Consider the following 23,791-nt stretch of genomic DNA (forward strand, 5'->3'; position numbering starts at 1 on the left):
TAAAAACTGAATGTATTGGATGAGTCTATTTATTACAAATGCCATTTCCAAAAATAAAAAACATCCATAATCCAACACAAATGAGAAGGAAGATTATTGGACATTAATTATAGTAAGATCAATTGTCTTCTTAGGGGATTTTTCAAGTTTAGACAAATATTTTCAGACTTACTCTACCTAATTTTTAGTCTTAGTGATAATTAAAATTAAGGCTGAATGCTGAGATTCATTCTTGGCAGTCTGGAGGAGGCTTTGACACAGTACTGACTCTTCAATGCTCAGGATGAGTCATCTGATGATCACTCTTCTATATATCTTTATCTTGTTTTAACCACTGATGGTTGGATCCGATGATGATGGCTGGTTGTTCACAAAGATTTATGTTCTGCTGGCAGCCATTGATGTGAATGTTTTTTGTGTGGTAGATTTTGTTTTATGTTTTCTGTGATTTATCATGTTTATTTATTCAAGCTAGTGAGCATAGATATACAGTATGCCATTATTATTATTATTATTATTATTATTATTATTATTATTATTATTATTATCATCATCATTACTATTATTACATTAATAGCTATCTAAACTACCATGATTTGCAATCACATGTGAAAAATAATCACTATGAAAACTAGTCAAGAGCGATCCCTCCTCATCCGCCTACACGATCTTCGTATGAGTTGACAGGCGCTTCCTGATCCATAGGAATGAGCCGTTGACGCTGCCCGGAGAGGAGACCGTCAGGACGGCCTCCTCATGACTTGTTCCTGCCCTCAGTGTCTCACACTGTTCATTTAATCATCAATCACCACTCAAATACACATTCTCCAACCACTAAAACCTTAAACAGACCAATACGTTAAACAGTCGGCTTTTCTTTTTCCAAGGATGACACACATCTCAAGGCCAGTTGCGTTGAAACGCTGTTTTGCGGTTGAATGAAACACCAGAAACTGCGTTCAATCTTCGCTGTAAACCCACTCTGGGCCAAGCATGCGGGATAATCCCTCCACGTACGCGGTCCCCTGCTTTATCCTATTAGGATTACTAGAAATCCAACGGGAGTGGAGGATGTGTTGTGGGACAGCGCCATCTGGTGGTCGATGGGGTACATTATCCAAACACCTGCAGTGTGCAGTGGTCACACATCAGGACATGACATTGTGTATTTGTGGCACTAAGTAACAGAATCACAAGTGTTTCAGCAGATAATTGAAATACTCATCATTTTTCGGTAGATAAGTGGCACATTACAGTATTTTATGTTTATTTAAAGGATAAGTTCACCCAAAAAAAAGTAACGGGCCGTGAAAGCCCAGTAGGAGCTAAGAGCGGTGATGCAATTCCCCATTTATGTACTGCAGTGTGTTTTGTTATTTATTTTCCTGGAGAACGGCAACCTTTTTATTACTTATCACAAGGCAAATAACTGTAAAAAGAGTGTAAATATGACAATGCCTTTATGTCCCGTATGGGTCAAAGGAGGTAGATGGGGATTTGTTTGAAAGCATAAAAAAACAACTGAGAGAAAACGTAAAATGGCACCATGCAGCTTACCCAGCATAATTCAAGTCTCTGGACTTGTTCTGTCCTTTGGAGGTCAAGTTCACTTACAGTAGATTGTCATTTTCTTCAATGAATGACAAGAAACGGGGGGAAGAAGAAACATCAAAGCCAGAATTAAGACAAAAAGTTTACAATTTTTGCAAGAACAAAACCAGTGTAATTCCTGTCTACTAGAGGCTTCAATCAGAGTGAAAGTTGGACCTGATTTTCTGCATCATTCAGCTTTAAGGTGTCTTCATTTTCATATCAAACATAAGCCACAACAGACAGTAGTTCCTAAACATTTGTTTAATGGTAGGAGACAATAACAAAACAGAATACACACAATCTGATGCTTAAGAACATGCAAACTAGAAATACAAAAAAGTCATGGATTCCACATCCAAGTCATTTTGAGACAGACACAGAGCGCAGAGTCCTGGGACTGCTTAACAGTCTGTTATCATTAGAAAACAAACCAATCAGGGCAGAAGTGGCGCGAAAAACAAAAAGCTAGACAGTGAGGCAAAAGAAACCCAGCACAAAACAACAGTAACATGGAGCATAGCCTGTTCATTTTACACACATGTACATAAATACATAAGAGGCACATTTGACAGGTAATAACCACCGACGGAGGTGATCATGTCAGACATGTTTCGGACGATCTTGTCCTTCTGTCTTAAGTGAGAAAATAAACAAATCATATCAGCTTCTCTGCAGTTGTCTTTATTAGAATCTGGATGTACAGACATGTTCCTGTTTCTACTCAGCATAGAGTTTTTGTTGGTTGGTGGTTGAAAGGGAGTCGCTTTAACCTCTATCGTGGAGAGAAAACACCACCAAATACTAAACTACGAGAACAAAAATGTTTGCAGAAGTCACACCGCTGGTCTTTGATGTTTTGTGTTTCCATAATACAGAGCTCAACACTTTCAATCACAGTGAGGAATTAAAGGGTCCGAAGAAAATTAAGAGATCACAACACATGAAATACTTGGGGTTCTTACATACTTTTCCTTCTTCGTTCGACACATGCATGCCCTTTTCCACCAAATCTGCTCTGGTTCTTGAACCGGTTCTGTTCAAGATTCATGGAACCTTGGTGCTGTTCTCGTTTCCACCAGTTTTAAGCAGATCTATTGTAATCAAGGATGAGTCATCAACGGAGGGTGATGCACATGTCGACTTGGGTTAGTGCTTCAGGTCAAGGAAAAGGAAATTTGGTCGAAATGCTCCAAACAGCTCAAAATTGGGTGCGCAAACCAGAATGAAACTGGTTCATGCTGGTGGAAAAGCCCCCACAGTAGGTGTACACTGGGGATAGCCCCCCAGCAACTGACAGTCAACATCAACTTTTTTCTTCAATACTTCAAACTGCTATCCAACATTTTTTTAAGACTTTCTTCGCTTAAAGAAACCCAGGACATTACAAACAAACGCCTCTAATAAGCCTTAGTGGTCAACTTCACCGCCGACATCTCCTTTAACTTAAGTCAGTAGCATCAACTCTTTCTTTGACATTCCCAAGCTGCGTCGTACAAGACACTTGAGTAGATCAGACAACATTAAATAAAGTGTGATGAAGAAAAACACAAACTAGAAGGTTGTAACTTCCTCAGATTCAGTCTGGTGAAGCTCTAATGCAATTAGAAGTTTAACACACGAGTCGTTAAAGCAAGAGCACAGTGAGTGTTGGTTTCTTCTTTGTCAGATCTACATCAGAGCCTGAAGACGGGACACTTTCCTCTTTATCAGTAGCACGTGCTGTACCTCAGATGTGGGACTTCTATATTGTCCCTTCTATTATCTTGGAGATAAAATGTCTTAAGAGCCAATCTCATTACCTTACAAACACAGGGGCCACAAGCCTGACTCAATCTGAAAATTTTGAAAAACGATCACCGGCTTGTTCTCTAATCTTCTTCCACAAATGAAATGATGTGCAGGGAGTGAAAATTAATTTAAATGCAGAGTTTTTACTGCCTCTTGATAGACAACCGGTAGCCAAATTTAACAGTGGATTCAATTTTGGAAAAAAGGCCCACAGTCAGGTTTCCATGAGGTATACATGTTTTTTAAAATTGCCAGAATTTGAAATGAGGTTTTGTGTGGTGTCCTTGCTTGTAAAGAGAAAACATAAAATAAGACGTCCAAAGTGCCAATTTAATAATTACAATCTGTGTTGTTTCACTTGCATACATGTGTCTATTAACAGTATGATGTCAAATTTGGATTTCTTTTTAATAATGATTTTTTTGATGATGTCCTGATGTTGTCTTGTACAATTAGACAAATATAAAGCTTCTGAATTATCATATCAATCCTACGCAAATATGTATTGCTTACCTGAGTCACCAGGTAAGCCAGCAAAAACAACCAACTGGTCATCATCGCTAAAAGTACTGAAGGAGGACAGAAAATGCAACAGAGAGTCGGGTCACAAAGCAAAACAAAAATAAAAGCCGTCTGAAGTGCGCCCAGTATAAGCGCCGTCGTCATGTCTCAGATATGCCTTTACTGAGGCCGTGGGGTTTCCCCTGGCTTCCTCCAGGGCTGACGTACTGGCTCTGTGGCCTGGGGACTGAGGAGCAGCCAGGCGGGAGTCCTGGCGATCCAGCATTTTTGTTCTTTTTTCTTTTTTAAAAAAAGGCCTTGATCCTCCTTTCAGGGTCAGAATCACATATTCTTCAGTCAGTCCAGACGAGGTGGGAGGGGGGAATTCTTGGCAACAGGAGAGGAAGAAGGAGGAGGAGGAGGAACAGTCTTCTTGTGTGTTGTACTGATACTGGGAGTTCAAAACAGTGTGTTTGAAGGTTATATTGCACAGTTCTAAGGAACAGTAGAGACAGACAGGTGACCAGGAGGTTATTGGCTGTTAACGGTTGTTATATGGGTGGTGAAGCGGTGTCTGCTGTACAGCCCAGCGTTAAAACACAGAGCACAGTGGCAATGTTTGTCTGGATCTTCAGCCGACACACAAGGTGGGAGAGAGGCCTCGTCTAGGAGTCCAGAGAGTCAGCTGGGGAACGAACGAGAGACAAACAGGCAGACAGGCATGAGAACAGAAAAATAGATGGACAGAGCTAGAAGATTTTTGTTTTCTGCTCTTTGTACTTTGATCCTCGGAATAGAGCCGCCAGTGGAAATTGATTCATGATTAAAAATGGGTCACATCTCTCCCACAAAAAACTCGACATCTCGTTTCATACCTTCAGTTTAATTAGTCTGCAGTTTGTTTTTGCCCTCAAGTGATTTACACTCCAGTGTGTCATTTTCATCTTTTTACTTTTGATACTTCCTCTGGGGGTCACACACTGTTTCATGTTGGAATCTTTCATTTCAAAATTACATAATTTTGCAAAGTAAAAACTCTCTTGCCATTTTTTAAGTCTTAAAAAGAACCAAGTAAGAGAAACCGGTCTTAGTATTTTTTTTTTTTACTATGAAATAGAAGTTTTGGGAAGCCTTAAACAGGTTTGCTGGATTGGCATCAGATTGGCATCATTGTGTCTGAGAACAGATCAGTATGTGGTAAATAAAGCCCAATCCTTTATAACCCATTGTGCTCGTATACACAGTGGGTTGAAATGGCATTTCATGTAAACCTCAGAAATGGTCCACCATTTCGTGCCTATATTGGTATTTTTTTCTCATTGGGATGTCATTTCCCAGATTATCCTCAATTGTTCCAAATCTATACGACCCAAGCTAAAAAGTTATTTGAAGTCTATAAACCATAATAACTGATTAAAGTATTACATTTAAAAAAAATCTGACATATTTTCTGTCACACAAAACATATTGATCCAAAGCAATTCTGAATGTAGAAATATTACCAAAATATTTAACACTGCATATGTTTTATTAAAACAATGTATGTTTCTCTAGTTTTTGAGATGTACTAATTTTTATAAGCAGAGTGGAACGGCGTTTTGATGGTTTCATCTGCAATTTCCCTCGAGCCTGTATTAGTATTTTTGCTTATTGTTATGTCATTTCCAAGATTATCCTCAAATGCCTCAAATCCCTAAAATTAGGGATGCATGATATGGATTTTTCAGCTGATACCCACAACGATAATAATTTCACATTTCTGTATTTTAAAAATAAGTTCATAACCTGTAGTTTATGCACCCCAGAGGGTAAAAAGGCTAAGATGTAGCGGGCAAAGATGGATGATTTATTATTCAAAGCTCTAATAAGATTTATTGTGTTAAACTCATAGACTTTTTCCCTCCTCTCTGAACACTTGCGGAACACGTATTGCAAGTTACAATTTTTAGTGTTGTCTTCTTCTGAAGTTGAAAAACAACGCCAACTCCAGCAACGACATGTGTGACTCTTGCCTTCCTTGTGTGGCTCTACACAGGTGCAGCAGCTCTACATCATGAACACGACAACAGCATTGTTGTTGTTCTTCTTCTTCTACTCTGTGTTTATTGGCAGCTAGCAAACCAACTTTAAAAAAGGTACATACACATACTGTGTATACTGTGTGTAAATGCTGCATTTTTTAAGTCAACTAAAGCAGTTTGGCTTTGTATTATCCATTTTGTTTATCAGCTACAATTTCATTATCTGCCGATAACTGATAATGTACATTTTCCATTATCGTGCATCCCTATCTAAAATCTGTACAATCTAAAACAAAGCTGAGTTTCTAATAGTGTAAGTGTGATATTTAACATTTAGTCTTTCTGCTGCTCTTTGCCTCTAGCATAGAAAAGTCATACCTCGTTGTCAAGTTATAGCCTTGTTATAGATATCTTTAAATAAAAATCTAAAATGTTATATTGCCACTGTTGTGTCATTTTTTCCCTGTGGTATCAAGAACAGATATTTCTTAAGGTATTGTATCAAAGTTAGAAATTCCAATACTGTGCCAACACTAGGGTACAACGTGCTGACATGAAAGACAGAAGCCCTTAGTTTTTTCCAGCATAGAGAATGATTGCTTGAGCTTTTTATGGTTTCAATGTTTTTGATCGATTGAAATAGGATAATATAATAAAAAATAATTAAAAAAACGATCTCCTGCAGCCACTTAGGGGCTGCATGTGGGAGGTCCGTTTTTTTGTAAGTTTCAACCCTGATGCACAGCTTTGAGGGTAAATGAACCAGAGGGCAGCACAAACAAACAGCAGCCAGCAGTTTGATCTGATGACATCCACATTAACAGCGTGCATCGTTGAACTGAAAAATGTGTTCAAATTATTCACCCCAACATGCTCTGGAACAGGAGCAGTCTCTGTCTCCTTACCTTCCTGTGGCGGATCAACATTGATCTCCTCCGCGTCCTCCCTCGTCTCTTCTGTGTCGTCCCTCATCTCTTCGTCCGCGTCTTCATCATCATCTTCTAGCTCGCTGGCGATGAGCTGGCGAGCCAGTTTGATGTTCAGGCCCTCGTTGTAGTGCATCTTCCTCATCATCTGAAAATGCTTCTTTTTGGCTGCAGAGGACAAAAGCAACGGAGGCATACAGAATTTAGGGTGGTTAATTAGACTGCTGGCACAGCGCATTAACCACAGTACAAACATTATCCACAGAAATATTTGTCAGCTTTCACGCATGGTTGCTCAGTGAAAATCTTGATGTTTCTCTATTGTTTCTATGATAAACTTACTTTAAAAGAGGTCAAATTCCATATAGGACACAGTGAAGCAACTTATTTTAGTAAACGTTCAAGTGTTCACTGCAACCTTGAGGCAGATGGTGACTGCACTGACATAAGGTAAAAAGGAGGGTGTAACACAGACTTTATACCATGCTCGGGCTCTCTGCGTGTAAGTGAAAGTGATGTGCAACGGACAAATTAGGCAATTAGCATTTAAATGTGCACACACTCGTGACAGGTGGAGATGCGAAGCAAACAGCGAAGGTCGGAGTGGAGGTCAATTTATCCCAGTGCTGCAGTGCAGCTCTTTGGACGGAAGTTTAACACATAAACAGACCTCAGTCAAGAAACATATCTGATTTTGTCAGTGTTTATATGGAAATGGTTGTACTAGCATGTATCTGCTCACAGAACTGAATATGAAAAATATTTCATATAAAACATCCGTCCAAAGGTTATATTATTTTACTAAAAATAAAGACTAAAATAAGTGAGTAAAAAAAACAAACATTTTAGCTGAAATAAAAATAAAAATCTGATTTTGAAAAAATAATAACTAAATGGTTTTCACAAGCCTACTCACAAAACAATATGAAGACTAAAATTAAAAAAAATAAAATTAAAAAAATGTTTTACACTATAAAAAAACAAAACTGAAACAAACAAACCCTCTCTGGAAACTAACTGAAACTGAATTTAACTAAAATAAAAATGAAAAAACTAATTTAAATAAAAGCCAATGAAAAACACAAAACTATAATAACTCTGATCCCTGCATTTTCTGCAACCTGAATCAGCATGTTTTCATCTGCAGCTCTAACACTGATGTTTGTGCCACCTTTCCTCTAGGTGGCACAAGTTGGCTCGTCTACAACTGTGTGTCAAAAACTGCTGAGTCTACAGCTCTGCGGTCGTATTTAAATCGATCGGGTTTGCAGTTTCCAGACTCTTCTCTTGCTTTTACCTGCAAACCTCCGACATGAATATAGAACGACAGTCAAGAATGGAGAGTTTCCAGAATCTACCCTGTTGTTGTTCTACTGTGTATGTGTGAGTGTGTGCAGCTCAACTGACATCTCTGTATCTGAAATGCAAGTAGAAGGCCAAGGACAGGCAACGGTCAAAACCGCACGGATACATAGTTTGTGCCTGTGTGTGTGTGTGTGTCTTGAGGGAAGTCAGCTAAAGGTCAGTAACACACAGAACACTCGAGCCTTTTCCCAAACTGATCCCTCTCCGCTGTCACTCTGCATTTAGTCTCCCTCTCAGCTGCAGAGGACACTTTGTATTAAGGTGGGGGGCATAAATAAACAGGTGAACTGTGGGATGCCCTCACCACCATCAGCAACAAACAGCCGTTACCATGGATACTGATATACTGCTCTGTCATTCAGCTATCAAGTTTTGACTGGGCTGCACACAACACGCAACACAACATGATCATTTTATCATCATATGTTCCACTGAAACTTGATAAATGAAGGTGTGGATGGAACCAAATAACAAAAGGTAAAGAATGTCCACGTTTACCTTGTTCTTCAGGACTGAGCTCCTCTTCCTCCTCCTCACTGCTCTCTTCTTCTTCTTCTTCTTCTTCCTCCTTCATGAAGCGAGGCTCTGTGCCTTCTGCTGCCACCAGCCTTGAAAAATAGATACAAAGAAAATTCAATTAGAGTGTTTTCATTCCCATTTTGCCTTTTCTCTGTTGTGTTTTGACCATGTGAAATAGAAAAAAAAGAGCAAACCATTGATCCCTCCCACTAAAGTCATTGTGGATAGATTAAAAAACTTCTGAAGAGGCTTTCTATGGAGAGACATGGGATGAACCGAGATGGAGAGATGCTAGGCGAGGGGGAGGAGAGAGTAGGCACAGTGAAGTGAGTGAAGAGATGTGAGCGTGTTTGAGTACTCGAGCATGAGACAGAAATAACAAGAGTTACTATCCTCATCTCTCACACTCGCAAAGAGCTTTAACGCAGAGGACAAAATGAATAATGGTTCACGGCTCAACGGATGGTGGTGAATCGGGGCTACTGCCCCGGGGAAGCTAACCATTTACTGTACTACTGTTCTCAAACAAACTGACCCGAATAAGCCAGAAAGAAGACAGTCAATGTCCCTACAGTTTGCAAAATGCATCAACAATGGCAGTAGATCTCCAAAGCGAGTGGGAGATAAAGACGGAGACGGGAAGGAAGAGAGGAGGTGTAGGTGGTGGAGTGAATTGTGAAGATGAGGGTTGTCATTTAAGAAAAGCCTAGTTGGATACGTGATGGATGAGAGAAGAGATGGAGAGTGGATGTTGGAGAGATGAAACAACAAGAGGACAGAGGAAAAGAGCAGCTGTTGTACTATCTGGAGGGTTTAGCGTAAAACAATGGAAGGCACTCTTGTGTGGAAGTAAACAAAGGCAGCTAATTGACTTGCAAGCCTGCAGCTAATCACTATCCTCTCTGTGGCACACGCTCAAACTAGCTCATCCCGTCCCTGCATCAATGCACTTATGTAAGTGCGATGGCCCACAGGGCATACGCTTCTCAAGCTCCCATTTTCATCCAGGAGAAGAAGCTCTGAGTGGCAGATATACACTTCTTAACACAGGAAGACTTTTTTTTTTTAGGGTCAAGTTGCCCCCCACCAGGAACAATGAAGACATTATTTATCGCCGTTATGCTCTCCGTTTGCTTCTGCTCATCTAGGAGATCCTCCACGATAAACTTTTTTTGATGAGATTGCTCAAGTTTTAGTCCAGAATTTCTTGTTTCCATTAAAAACTCAATTTTAATACATATAGTAGTACATACAATACATACATTGAGTTTTTGGGGGGTTGTAAAGACATGATTTTGGGTACATGGCATTTGCTCTTTCCAGCTAAGGATTTGTTAATTATTTGTCATTTCTGACCGTGAATGAAAGGTCTTTGGGTTTTGGACTGTTGATTGACCAGAAGAAGACGTCACTTCAGACTCTGGGAATTTATAATGAGCTTTTTTCACAATTTTTCAACATTTTATAGACTAAAATATTGGCAGCATTAGAAAGTGGCTTTTGCCCTCCAAGTCTGAGGCATTAACACCAAAATCTTATGGTTATTGATGGATTGTCACACAAACATTTCTTGGTAAAGATAACTATGCAGCCTCATGCACAGACTAAAATTGCTGTTTGATAAAAATAATATTTTGTAATGCTGGACTTTTTTCTAGGACTTGGCATTGTTTCACTATAAGACCGTGATAACTGTGTCGCACAAAACTGACTAATATTTTCTGGGGGCTGTTGAGCAGCATGCCTGTAGAGCTAACAAATGGTGTGATTTAGAGTTATTCCTTACATTGCATAACTATTTTATCCCGTCATCTTCAAGGCTAATGGGAAACACCCATAAACCCATTGTTTATTGATGAGCAGCTTGAGAATAAAAATGTAGGAAGCAGTTCTATGAAAACAAAGAAACTCTGTTGTTTGATGTTAAACCAACACACAGTGCACTGCTAACCTCCACACACTAGCATGAGGTTTATGTTTGGTTTATGATTTGTTCTAATGTTTGTGTGTATTAAGCAAAACATGTCTCCAGCACAGCTTTGTGCTTTTACAGGTGTGTTAACACATTCAGATTGTTTCTGTATTAAAACTTCTTGAAAGTATAATTAGAACAAACGATAACAATCATATTGTGTCCAGACACTCTGACATGACCTATTTAAGGTGGCAGTAATTCCAGATGACATATATATGTTGTCAAAAGATAGAAGATTTGCAACATAAGTTTATGTTTACTTCTTCTTCTTCTTCTGAGTATGTCAAGCCACTGAACAGACCTGCAGTGAAACATACTGCTGTCTGCTCAGTGAGCAGTCTGAGGACTTAGTCTGGGGTACACTGACCTTTACTATCGTTCTCACAGCTCTGTTCTCCTTTAGTGGAAAAAAGGAAGAAGTTTGTCAAGGTGCATTTAGTTAACCCAGCCTGAAGCGCTGTCAAAGGCAGCAGTGCAGTCTGGGAGTGAGTGTACAGCCTGATGTGTCTGCATGCTGGATGTGTTTACATGGCACGACTTTCTGCCTGTACAACTCTGTCCTGGAGGCTGCACCTGAGCAGCTGCTCTATTACACCACCACTAACTGGAAGGTTACAACTGGATGCTAGCATTCACGTTTTCAGGGAAGGAAAATGTTTCCACAACAATAGAATTGTAACTTCTTTGGCACTGCAGTCTTTTAATGTGTTATGTGTGTAATGCTGCAGTAAAGTGGTCACTGAGTGTCTTAAAGACGTCAGAGGCTGTACAGTGCATACACTCTTATCAGTTAGTTCTACATTCTAGTGGGCGGACAAGGACACTGGTGAGTGCTTTTAGGTGTGGCTTATCTGAGAGCAAACAAATATACAGTAAATCAAAGGTAGTGGAGCTGTTACAGCCGCCAACCTCATCATCCCTCCTTTTACCGCCTGCTTTCTCCCACTCTGCACTTGGTTTGCACTCGCCTCTGTTCACATGCATTTCTTACTTCGATGCCAGGTCATCGGCTGCGAGTCCACTGTGGCCGTCCGAGTCACTCAGCGCCCCCTCGTCTTCGTCGTCCCCCACCATCCTGAAACAGGGAATATTAACTGAGTAAAGATAAGCTGAAAATGAGGCGAGGGAGGGAGGGAGGACTGAGGAGGAAGAGGATGTGCAGACACAAAGAAAGGCAGACGCCACGGAGACGAGCTGACAGAGGGGATAAAGGGTGGAGGAAGAGGAGCACAGAAAGACCATGAGGAGAGAAAGAGGAAAGGTCTGTGACAAGGGTGACCTTTCCTGCAGCACTCTGACGTACTGGATTACAAACCTGCTGAGACATCCCTGTAACACCAACACACATACCAAATCAACTCTCTCCACTCACCCTGGTTTGAGCTCTACACTGGTATGCATTTCTAAAAGCATGGCTTATTTCAAAAAAAGCAATTAAAGCACTTTCGAAAAAGACTAAGGATCAACCAAATCAAATATTAACAGTGTTATTGATAGAAACGGACATTGGGAAAGTTTTTCAGGAGCCTCTGACCTGTTGTAAGGTGTGCTGGGTTCGTCTATCTTCATCAGGCCATAGTCTTTGTCAGCCGGATGGTACGTGGCCAGGATGTTCATCTCATCCCATTTCTGGGATTTCTTCCTGTAAAAGGTTAAAAGAAAAAAAAAACAACAGTGAGAAGAAAATGACGGACATGCACCATCAACTCACCCACCATCGCAGCACACAGACTCCTCCTGGGAGAAGAGTGACCAGATTTAATCTAGGACTGAATGTGCCCCAGTTTTCTCTCAGACTGCATATTTTGGGACCGCACAGACAAAAAGGCCCCTGAATGTCATCAGCCCCAATTTGTGGCTGATGACTGTCAGGAAGTGACATAGTATGTTTTGCTTTTGTGTCAAGGTAATCCAGGTCTGAGCGAGCACTACGGCTGATATAAGCTGGGAGTCAATAGGGTCAAAAGTGAAACAACAGCCTCATTTGATACAATTGTTTTTTCTGGAGTTGATTTCTGTTCCACCTCCCTGAAACCCACCTGTTCCTAATCCCCCAAATGGTTCCATTCTCATCTGGGGAGTAAAGGATGTCACCTCTGCATGCTCCACCAGAGCTTTTTGTTCAAAATTACTTTAATCCTTGATTCCCTTTCAAATCCTTAGGGGAAATGAACAGAAACAAAGACCAAATCTGCCCAAAATGAGAAATTTTGCTCAAGAGGATAAAGAGAGAACACCTGTCATTGTAGTCAAGGAGAGAAAAAGTAAAAACATTTGTTTAGCTCAGATAAAAATGGATTATTGTACTGCCAATTAATGGATTGGTATGTACTTTGTTATACAGCATTTCACATCGTTTCAGTCTTTGATGTCATTGGTTTCCTGTAGCCCACACTTGCGATCCTCTTTTCGGTTTCAAGTAAAGCCTGTGCAGTTTTTATTGTCTCATTAGCACAATGTTTACTTCTTCACATTTATTTTTAATCCCTTTAATTTCCAAACAAACTATCCAGGTCAATCCAGGTGCTGCTGGGAACTATCCAGGTCGGGTTAAACCACCCCTGCTCTCCCTCACCTCTCCTGCCAAGGTACTGTACATCAGTCCTGACCTTGTTCATGGAACAAAAGGTCAGCTATCATGGGAGACAGGCACGGCAGAGAGATGCTAAATCCGCTTCCTGCTGCTGCACAGCTCCCCTACGACTTTCACTCAAAACAGACCTGAGCCATGCAGACTGTGCAATTACACCACATCACATTCTCAATCTCAAAACCCTAAAGAGAAGAGAGTTGTCCTAAGATGAGCTGCAAATCAGAGGAGGTATAAGAAATCAATTTTCATATTCTTTCCTGTTAATATATATGTGGCAAACCCAACGTCTCTGGCACATCACAGAGTTTAAAAAAAAATCCACAGAAATCAACCAATTCAGTAAAATAATGGTGTATAGGTGTTGTGGCCTGAAATGACACACAGCGGTTTGTCAAAAAGGCAATCAATTTGTTTGTGGACACTGAGCCGAGTCAATTTCCCTGGATGCTGCACCAACTCTAATTCTCAGTTCTCATTGCTTTGTTATTCAGCTTTACTTAACAAGCCTTCCTGTGCCTTAAGATCTAAACGAGTGGATGAAAATGCAGACGTACCATAAGCTGCCTTCATTAGGTACACCTAGCTTAAACTAATGCAGCTTAACTGTCCTGTTTTAAACCTGTGTCAACTCTATGATCATTTTGGAGGCTGCAGTTTGTGGCGTTGTTGAACTGTATTGCACTACACTGACAACTGTTTCTTTCTACTTTGTCCACCCAATTTATATGAATGACTAGGGGCTAAATAACAGAAACGCCTCTCTGCATAATAGACTGAAAAAAGGGGGCCTATGTACTGAATGAGAAATGTCTATACTTAGAAAGAGAGAAGGCCGATTTCCTAATCATGAAAGGTACTTTATCACATCTAGAATGAGGAATGGGTTTCCGCACCAAATGAAGACCAGCAAGACTCATGCACATCAGTTGACACTAAGTGGCACCCAGGGGGCCTAGGGGTTTGAGAAACCACTCTGTACCTACCCTGTAGCTACTTTGTTGGATGGGTTTTTGTTCCTGTAAAGCATGCAAAGGTAGGAAACCTGAAGACCTCAACAATGTCTACATACATATATCCTATACAGTTTTTTTTTATTTGCATCTGTGTCCAGAACTGCATCTATATAAAACAAAGTCATGGATAATCAATCAGATTTATTGAGAAAATATCTGAATCCTAAGGATCATGATATCATTAAAATGATGGCAGTTTTCACATTCTGTTACTTAACAAGACAGGAAAAATCTTTTTGGTAGAGGTAACATCATCATCAACATCGCCTCATGACAGGAGGAGAGTTCCATCAACATTTCTAAAGCAAGCTCAGATCTGAGAAGTGAGTTACAATCTGGGGAGAGAGTGTGTGGAGTTACGCAACACATCCCGGAAGCAGCCAACCAAGATCTATTCCCATCAAACCACTGTAGCTCTTAAATCCACTCCGGTCTACTCACTCATTCATCAAAACAACTGTAATACAACGATGATGCACCTGCTTCTGCAAGAGGGGAAAAAAACAGACAGACAGCACCGACTACTAGCGCACACTAAATATAGAGCTGTATCTCTTATGTGATGATGACTATCTCTCGAGGGTGGCCAACAGCTGGCGACATAATGCTTCAGGAAAACTCATTAAATAGAGTGAGTCATCATGGAGAGCTGAGCTGTGCTATCAGGTAGCAGAGGGTAGTGAGGAAAGGTCCAGCCCTGTGCCCTTTACTACTGACTGAACCCACCAACAGTAACAATAGCAGTCCTTTGTTTCACAGTGGGAACAAGTAGCTGGTCGACGTGCACAGAATATGACGCTTCCACATATGCTTTCATGCCAAGAGAAGCGGTAATGGGGGAAAAGCTCATCAATGTTATCTGTTTCCATTTCCCAGCCAACAAACACACTTCATCTGATTATTGACATTATTAAATAATAGGTTCAGTGTGTAGGATTTAGTGGCCTCTAGCAGCGTGGTTTCATATAATAAGCTCTCTCTAGAATCAATGTTTGATTTGTCCATGCTGGGCTACTGTAGAAACAATAGAAAAGATAACGCTCCACGGCTCCGGACTTATTTTTCATACTGGTTGAACTTGTGTGCCTAATTTTTCCATTTAGGTGCACCAGCATATAATTCAGGTGCACCCAATAATACATATTAACTTTCTTAACACATTATGTCAAAGACTGTAATCGGGCAAAACTTGAAAATATATGTTTCTCTTTATTTAAATAGCATGCAACAAGAAATTGTGATAATCTCAATTCACAAAAGTTTATTAAAAAATAAACCTTTAAATCTCTGTCCCACTTGACAGATTTTGGTTTGGTTGCATGTGCAACCAAATCAGGTGATTGTACACTAATAAAAACAGAATCAGAAATATTAGATTCCATTTCTACCAATAGAAATGAATAAATAAATAAATCCTACACACTGAATCTTTAACTTCGGTTGAAGGACATGGATTTTACCAAATCTAAATGATTTCTTTCTTGAACAACTCTATGTGCTTTTATGAGTCTCTTTTAGAATACTGTAGCCCACCTTTCCTATAACACAGACAGACATCAGAAGTGACATCTTCATTGCCCAATAATTTGACAAACAATCTTTTTCAGAGCTCTAATTTACTTAATTTTGATGGCCTGCTTGGCCAGATATAAAAAAATAACCTATATCTTGGTATAACAGTTTGATTATTTTGGAAAATAGGACGTGTGTTTCTGCCCTTCTCTACAGTTGTTTCTTGTGTACACTCAACACTAGTGCAAAACATTGCTCCTTTGGCTCCTTCCTCCAGCAACAGTAAGCACAATTAAAGATTACAGAAAGTTTGATGGATAGCCAACTAGATTTAGGACTAAAACAGTCTCTTAAGCCCCCAGCATCCATCCAGACGAGAGGAAAAAGTGCCTCAGAGGAGAAGCAGAGTAATGAATTCACTTGCCACATCAGTGGGTGGTCACATTAAGGTCATGGTGTGGAGACAGGCCATGTTCTCTACAAAATACGCAACAGGATTTTCATTGTTATAGTGACGAGAAAGTAAACTGAGTGTTTGGTGGATTAAAAACTAAATCTAAACTGAGCAAAAAGGCCACAATAACTGCAGCAACAACACTTCATGATTTCAAAGGTAAAGTATTTGGTTTCCTTTTAACAAATATACACCTTTAGGTGCTGTTACACTAAATATATCACCCACTCCGCACCAAGAATACAGGATATAATAAAGAGAGATAACAAGATACTTTTCCTCAGTATTATATCCTCGTCCCAAAGCCGTTATTGCTCTTTATCACTGTAGACCAGAGATGTTCAGACACCTGTCGATTCAGACTTTATCAGCTCCAGACATTTCATATCAACACAGAAACTGTATTATTTTCCTGTGCCCACAGTTGACCTCCACTGACCTGTACACAGGAGGGTAAAATGTCTCAGTGGTCCGAGTGGTATTTTATGCAAAGTCAGTTATTCACATACCTGCCAGTCAAACTGTCCGTCACACAGTCAGGATGAGGCTCGCAAGACAGTGAAGGACAGATAAAGTTTCATGGAAGCATCCATGAATTATATATGACTGCGTGTGAGGCACATACATCACTGTTAACTAAATAATAGTGGGTGATTGAAGGGATGACAAAAGTGACTCTAAAAAGTGGCCTTATGTTGCCATACAGCGCTGAAGGAAATTAACTGGAGCTACAAAGGAAATAAACAAATGGAACAAGTTGGTTCCTATATAATACACACTTTCAAAGTCTGTAGTTAAGTTGACTTCTGCAGACTGTGGTTGTCTCAACCAACTAGTGATAGTAACCAACAGCAACCACTGATTGTTACCTCATTTGAGTCCTCGTTCTTTCCCTATGGAGGGAAGCTGAATTGTTTAAACATGGACATGTGGTCGAACAAATCAATGCTGGGTGGTAGGTATTTGTAGAGCTAGTTGAGGATATCCTCTGTGGGTACTGTAGAATGAACGAGGAAGGCAATGCGATATTTTCCACACAATTGAAGGAGATGAGAAGGAAAACATGTTTGGGCTGTTGTCAGCTCAAGCTCAAGCTTAGCACTGCTGTCCTGAATAATGGCAGATATATAAAGCTTGCCAATCTTTAGTTTTCTGTCAAAAAGACCACTTCAAAAAAGATCATTAGTATGCACAGAGCCCGAGTAGTCAGGAAAATGCCAACTTACCCTGACAAAAGCGCAAAAGTATGCAAGGAGCAAAAAAAAAAAAAGAAGTAAATAAAACATTAAAGCAAGAAATTATTAAATCATCTGATCAAATAAAAATCAGTTTAGGTGTTTACGCAAATATAAAAGACCGTGCACTGTGAGCATACAGACTGACGTGAGTCCGTATTTGCTTTAAACTGAGAGCTGACACTGGCAGCATGGTACAGCTCGGTCAGCTCTTGTTCTTCTCTGTGGATTTGGTGCTTGGCTGCACACAGGATCCTTCCAGAAAAAGTATTTTTCCTCTACTTCCTCACCAGTCAAAGACAGACTATTTTTGTATCAACACAGAAAAGGCTTGGTTCACAGCTGGGAATGGAATTCACTAATATCTGCCATCCTTCGATGGCCTAATTTCTCACGCTGCAGCTCAGAAAGGACTGGTACTAATGTCTAGACCTGCCGCCTGCATGGAAGAAGCAGGAGGAATGGGACTGACTGGTTACAACAGTACCTGATAGGACATATAGAGAATATAAGCATGAAGCTAATACATTTTGATATTTGCTATCACGCAAGTCGATCTAAATGATCAGTAGCATCACACCCATTTATTTTTTCTAATGACTCCTAATTTGTATTAGATTACATTTTAAAGGGATCAAAATCTCATTATGACTCTAATGAATGACTCAACTGATGACACCGTCAAACCCTACTGTGACAGTGGGCAGACACCAAACATTTAGCAGCATTTGGAAGGTGGGTGGTGTTGTTTCATCGCACTGACAGTAAATCACACAGAATTAAAGTAATGCAAAGGCTTAAAAGACCTCATATGTTTGTGTATTTATTTTCTACACTTAATCACATGAACATATTTTAAGCCTAGTTTGCTGGCAACGCATTTACAATAATGCTTTCTTTTTCAGGTTGTGTTTTGAAGCAGATGAGCTCTGGAGTCTGCAGTCAGGTACACTAAGTCTTGCTCAAGGGCACTTTCGAAATGTTCGTACCCTGACGTGGCAGTGGCTGCTTTGAAATTAAATTATTTCAATCATAATGCCACCTTCACTGGACATAATACAGCCCAATTTAAGAGCATCACTCAGGGAACTCTGCATGCCCACAGTTTCCTGCAGGCTGAGAAAAGACTGAGGGGTGGCTGTAGAAAAGCAGAGCAGTGAAGTGACTTAACAGGGGCTGGTGATCTGGGGCGTTGTGTCTCGCTGCCACAGTGAAAATGTCAGTGTCAATGATATCAATGCATAGGAGAAGCCAAGTCTCCAGAGAGAAAAAACAACTCTTGCCAACCTGACCCTGAGGCCAAGCACCTAGTAGACAACATCTGATTTAGCAGTCCTGAGACCTATTTGCACGGGACTAGTATTACCTAGGGACTTGTAGTAATTTGTAAACTGCGGAGGACAGCTGTGATCTTAATCCTGAGCGAATCTGCTATTTCCTTAATTTGTTAAGTAAAATTCCACTGCATATCTACCATATTTTGCCAAATAATGAGGTCATGTGATAATTAGTCCCATGCAAATTGGCATGTCGGTAATTTGGAGTTGTGTTTCTTTTAAAACATCTGTTTTCTGTTGTGACACAACTGAACAAGTAGGAAATCATCAGTAAGCCACTTTGTGCTGTGAGATCAGCTATACTAATATTTAAAAGTGATGAAAGAGAGATTTGGAGCAACAAAAGGTTGTCATATTCAAGTACAGCCTCAAAGCATCTTTTAATTGATTTAAATGAGCTGCAAATGTGTGTTTATGCTTGGAACACATACAGAAAGTGGGCAAATCAACTCTTAACTATATCAATAATTAGAGCTGTGGAAATTTCTCGATTATAAGACGCATCGCAATGCAGACATGGAAGATTCTGCATCAATGCAGAGAAGGAGCATAATCGAGAGTCTGCAGCTTATGTTGATTGTTGATTATCCGGCCTCAGCTGGACAATTACGTTACGTTGCGACGTTGCTCCCATGCTTTGAATTGTTGGGCTACTGTTACATATGTAGGAGGTATGTCGGAGGGAGGCAGAGATCAGCAGCGAGTGATAAAAAGATGAACTATGTGATTGTGAACGGGCTGGGACGCACAAACTGGACGACACCCACGCCGAGCGTGACTTCTGCTTCGCAACAATGACAAATCCCGTTAGCCATTTTCACCTGAAGCTAGCGTCTGCAACCATAAATAAAACTGTTACAGCAAGCCCAGCTAATCAGCCAAGATCTGAGGAGGCGCTGTCAACTTTGCCATCCAACTGTGTGCAGCAGAGTAAATAAAAGCCTCATATTAAAGCTGCCATGTGAAAACAATATTATTATAGATTAGAACAAATGTGTAAGGCACTGCAGATGGATAAATGTTTTTTTTTTTTAATGTTTATGTATTGAAAAGATGCAGCGTTTATTTTGCAGACTGCTGTGGTATGATTATTGGAAGGACTTTCTGAATAAAAGGGGAATTTAAATAATGAAAAAGTAGCCATGTGCAGTTATATAGATCATTGAGGATGCCATACACTGAGATGCATCAAGATAATGATGAGAGTTGAGAGAGTTGAGAAAGGTCATGCATCTAGTTTTCACCTAGAGCATGACCCTAAACTTTTAGATTTGCCCTACAATGTTCTTGGCCTCATCTGAGGTGTCCTCATTGCCATCCAACACGCTTGATATTTTAGTTGGGCGTCCTCTAAAGGGAGTGTATGAAAGAGCCAAAAGATCATCCTAGCCAACATCAGGGTAGAAGTCATGCAGCGCAATATGAGATGCCCTCTGACAATACATCTAATAGGTGCCTGGACTAAAGGGTACATCAGATGTGTACAGGAAACAAGGGGCTCGACAGCAGTTATAATGATAATGTTGATTATTCAACAGCAGCCTGAGCAGAGGTGGGTGTAAGATTATCAGACCAGAATAGTGTTGTTCAACACAGATTTCTGTCGCTTTTGACCCAGAGTGGGTCTGTTACACAACAGTCAGTGTCAGATGTAATATCAGGTGTTGTTGCCAGAGATACAACTCGGGGTACACCCAGCCCTGCTCTGTCCACCCTCTGGTTTAGACTGATTTCAGGCTCCAAGCTTAAGAGCAACACATATCATACAATTTTAATTTAAAGTTTAACCAATACACTCAGTCCCAATATACCAAAATGTGTGCTTTGGAAATGACCTAGATCTTGATTAATAATGTAACATGTAGCAGACAATGTACCTTCTTACATATTACCACTTTATACTTGCAGCAGTATCTATCTTTTTTCATATGCATAAAGCATATTTTGAATCAGTGTTGGATTGTGTCATTTACAGCAAGCTCACTTCTTGAAGTGTAACTAACATGTTAAGACCCTGCGAAATTCAAAATTCCACTTTCCATTAGAAAACAGTTTTTTACCACTGACACGATTTGCACTACTCAAAATTAGTTAAGGATATTGGGATATGAGTTCATATATGCATGTGCAAGGATATGCAATAAAAGTCAAATGAAATGTGTTGTATTTTTTGGGAGGGGAACAAAACTATTAACAAAACACAACATGAAAATTCCGACTGGCACAGAAAAAACAATCAAATGAAATACTAAAATATCACAATATCCCTAATTCATTTTGAGTGGTGGATGTTAATGATTAACCGATAATCGCTTGTTCAGGGAGCTGACTATCAAAGAAACTGCTCAAAATGTGCCCTTGTTTAAAACCTAGATGACATACAGAGAGGCAGCTGACTTTAGGTTATTTAAGGGTTATGACAATAGTGTAAACAATACGTACTATAAGTGGATTATAGCGCGACTTCTGTGTGTATATGGGTAAATTTGTCCAAATATGGGCATAGTTGGCTTCGGGTTGCCACTGTTTAACAGTCATTGTTACCCATGATTTTTTAAATTATCATTAAAATAACTTAAGTAGATCGGTGGCAAGATTTTTTTGTGGGTCAGTGTCTAAAACTAACACTGTGAACATCGTTAACAACCGTAACAACCACACTACCTGTCGTGACGCTGACATTATTGGCTAGCGAACAAGCTAACCTGACAAGCGGCTCTGAGGTGTAAACCTTAGCCTCTGCTTACACATAACATCAAGATGTTATCGGTGAGGAGAGACAGTCTGATAGTCCACAGACAGAAACAGAGAGTTGTCACAGAGACTAGTCCTGACAACCAAGGAGGTGACTTTTACGTGACAGTTAGCCTGACAGGGGAGTAACCGGGAGTATGGTTAGAGAGGCTAACAAGTGTTTAGCTAGCTAACATTACCCGGCTGCCACCCTCACGACAGTTAATGTAACGGGAAACTTACTGTTGGTCATCCTCCGAGAGTCCAGGGGCTTGTTCGGGGATCTCTGCCTGTACGTCGTCGGGCAGAGATTTGACGTTTGTCCCGCTGTTCTTGTTCTTTAGGATGCCTTTTATCGGCCGGGGAGCTGCCATTCCCACACGCTGTCAGACTGTCACACCGGGCTGCCTCAACTGTTTCTACTCCACTGATATTCTGATGCTGTGATTTCTGCGACTCAGTTACCAAAAGCCAGGTTCGGTTTTAAACATGCTCCCCGTCATAACTCAGTGCGCTTCCATGAAGTCAGGAGAAACCCGGGCAGGATCCTACGTGCTGTGGCAGTCCAGCATGTCTGCTCTCCGCTTGTTCACTGACTGGCGGGGCAGCAGCACTACTAGCGGGTCGGCTAAAGCTCACAAAACATCGCGAGATTCGAAAACGTGAGTTCATACGGTCCTGTGAGAATTGCAAATGCTGCCTTTCAGTGCTCGTAAATTTCTGTCACCATTCGCCTTCAATAATGTAGACTGCAAAACAGCAGTGTTTTTCTTGGATTCACACTTTTCACATATAGGTAATAATCTAACTTTATCAGATAGTTTGTCATTGTAACCTCTATACTTTCTGATTTTGTTGGGACCTTATTTCAGAAAAAACTTTGTATGGTCGTGAAGGGAGAGAGACAAATCATTTTTATGATCCTGCTTGAATTGTCATGAATTACACATATGGTGTTTGTCAATTCAAAAGATAACTTTCCAAGTCAGGAGAGTTGCAGTTTTTCATAACACTGAACACAAAGCTAGATGGTATTTTGCTTTAATCACGACAAACTGCGACTTTCTTGACTTGAAAAAGTATCTTTTAAATTGATAAGCGTCACATGTGTAGTTCATGGCACAGATCAAGTGGGATCAAAAAGTTATTTGTCTCTCTCTGCAAAATGCTAGTATGCCTATCTACAGACAGCAACAAGGAGATTCCTACCACAGTTAGGTTTGGGCACCAGAACTACTTGGTTAGGTTTAGGAAAAGATCTTGGTAAAAAGGGTATGTCGTATGACGCCTTCTCAAAAAATGTCTTCTTTTTTTTTGCCTGATTTTCTTTTTGTTCTGATCTCAGTGCTGTATCCCTCCCTACATTGTGTCCATCCCCAACATTCTGCATGGATGGGAATGTATCACTTATAACTGTCACTTTAAAGAAGAAAGACACACAATAATACATATGTTTTTTGTGCAAACAAGTATATACTGCAATTCATCCTTTGTATACCATCTTTCATTTCATGCTCTAAACCCCTGGTTATATCTGTACAACCTTGCAGTTAAATATTGTTCGACCATTTATTTGCACTCATCTTGGCTTTATGTCTCCTACAGAAGGCATCGTAAAACTGAATGAGCAGACAGATGAGTTGGAGGGTAGAACATCAGCCTAATTAATGTTAATTGAATTCCCCTTGCATCACTGTCTGCTTAGCTCAAGGGCACTTCCATGACAGATTTTCTTTTCCCAGGAAAAGAACATCTGGGTGAGTAGCAGAGTATAGAGTGTATCCGGGCCATCACTCTATCTCTATCCTATAAGTTTTTGGTGCCAGTACCTGAATCTATATATTGCATTATGTACATCATGTCTTGAGTGACCTGAGTCAACTAATTCAGTAGTAAACAGCCATATGAGAATATTACAAGCAGCCAGTATTGGACAGTTTTCTTGTTACTGCACTCATTAATTTTTACAATACTTTTGATCTCACTCTTGTTTCTGAACTCTCATCTTTATCTGATTTCCAACCACTATCATTTAATTTGTTATCCAATAATTGTTTTCACAGTTCCACAGTTGCGTCCAATAAAAACCTCAAAGGCCATTTCTTGTCTTTAACCTTTATTGGAAGTTTGTTTTGCTCACTGCATAGCTTTGCACCAACACATATTCAGAGCAGAGAAGTATGTTAGTGCTCTCAGCCTCCAATTTCGACTGTAAGGCCAGTCCTT

At 40.2% G+C, this 23,791-nt stretch overlaps 1 protein-coding gene across 1 annotated transcript; it reads right to left on the reverse strand.

The window, feature by feature from the left end:
* Positions 1 to 1,835: 1,835 nt before the first annotated feature.
* ppp1r2 (protein phosphatase 1, regulatory (inhibitor) subunit 2) lies at positions 1,836 to 22,171 on the reverse strand. Its single transcript, XM_073476759.1, has 6 exons — positions 21,809 to 22,171; positions 12,223 to 12,330; positions 11,680 to 11,763; positions 8,693 to 8,802; positions 6,809 to 6,997; positions 1,836 to 4,567 (listed from the first exon to the last, which is right to left on the reverse strand). The coding sequence occupies exons 1-6, from the start codon at positions 21,937 to 21,939 to the stop codon at positions 4,548 to 4,550; spliced, it is 642 nt and encodes a 213-aa protein (XP_073332860.1). The 5' UTR covers positions 21,940 to 22,171; the 3' UTR covers positions 1,836 to 4,547.
* Between the last annotated feature and the right edge of the window lie 1,620 nt (positions 22,172 to 23,791).

Source organism: Pagrus major, chromosome 11 (genome assembly GCF_040436345.1).
Source record: "Pagrus major chromosome 11, Pma_NU_1.0".
Classification (NCBI taxonomy): domain Eukaryota; kingdom Metazoa; phylum Chordata; class Actinopteri; order Spariformes; family Sparidae; genus Pagrus; species Pagrus major.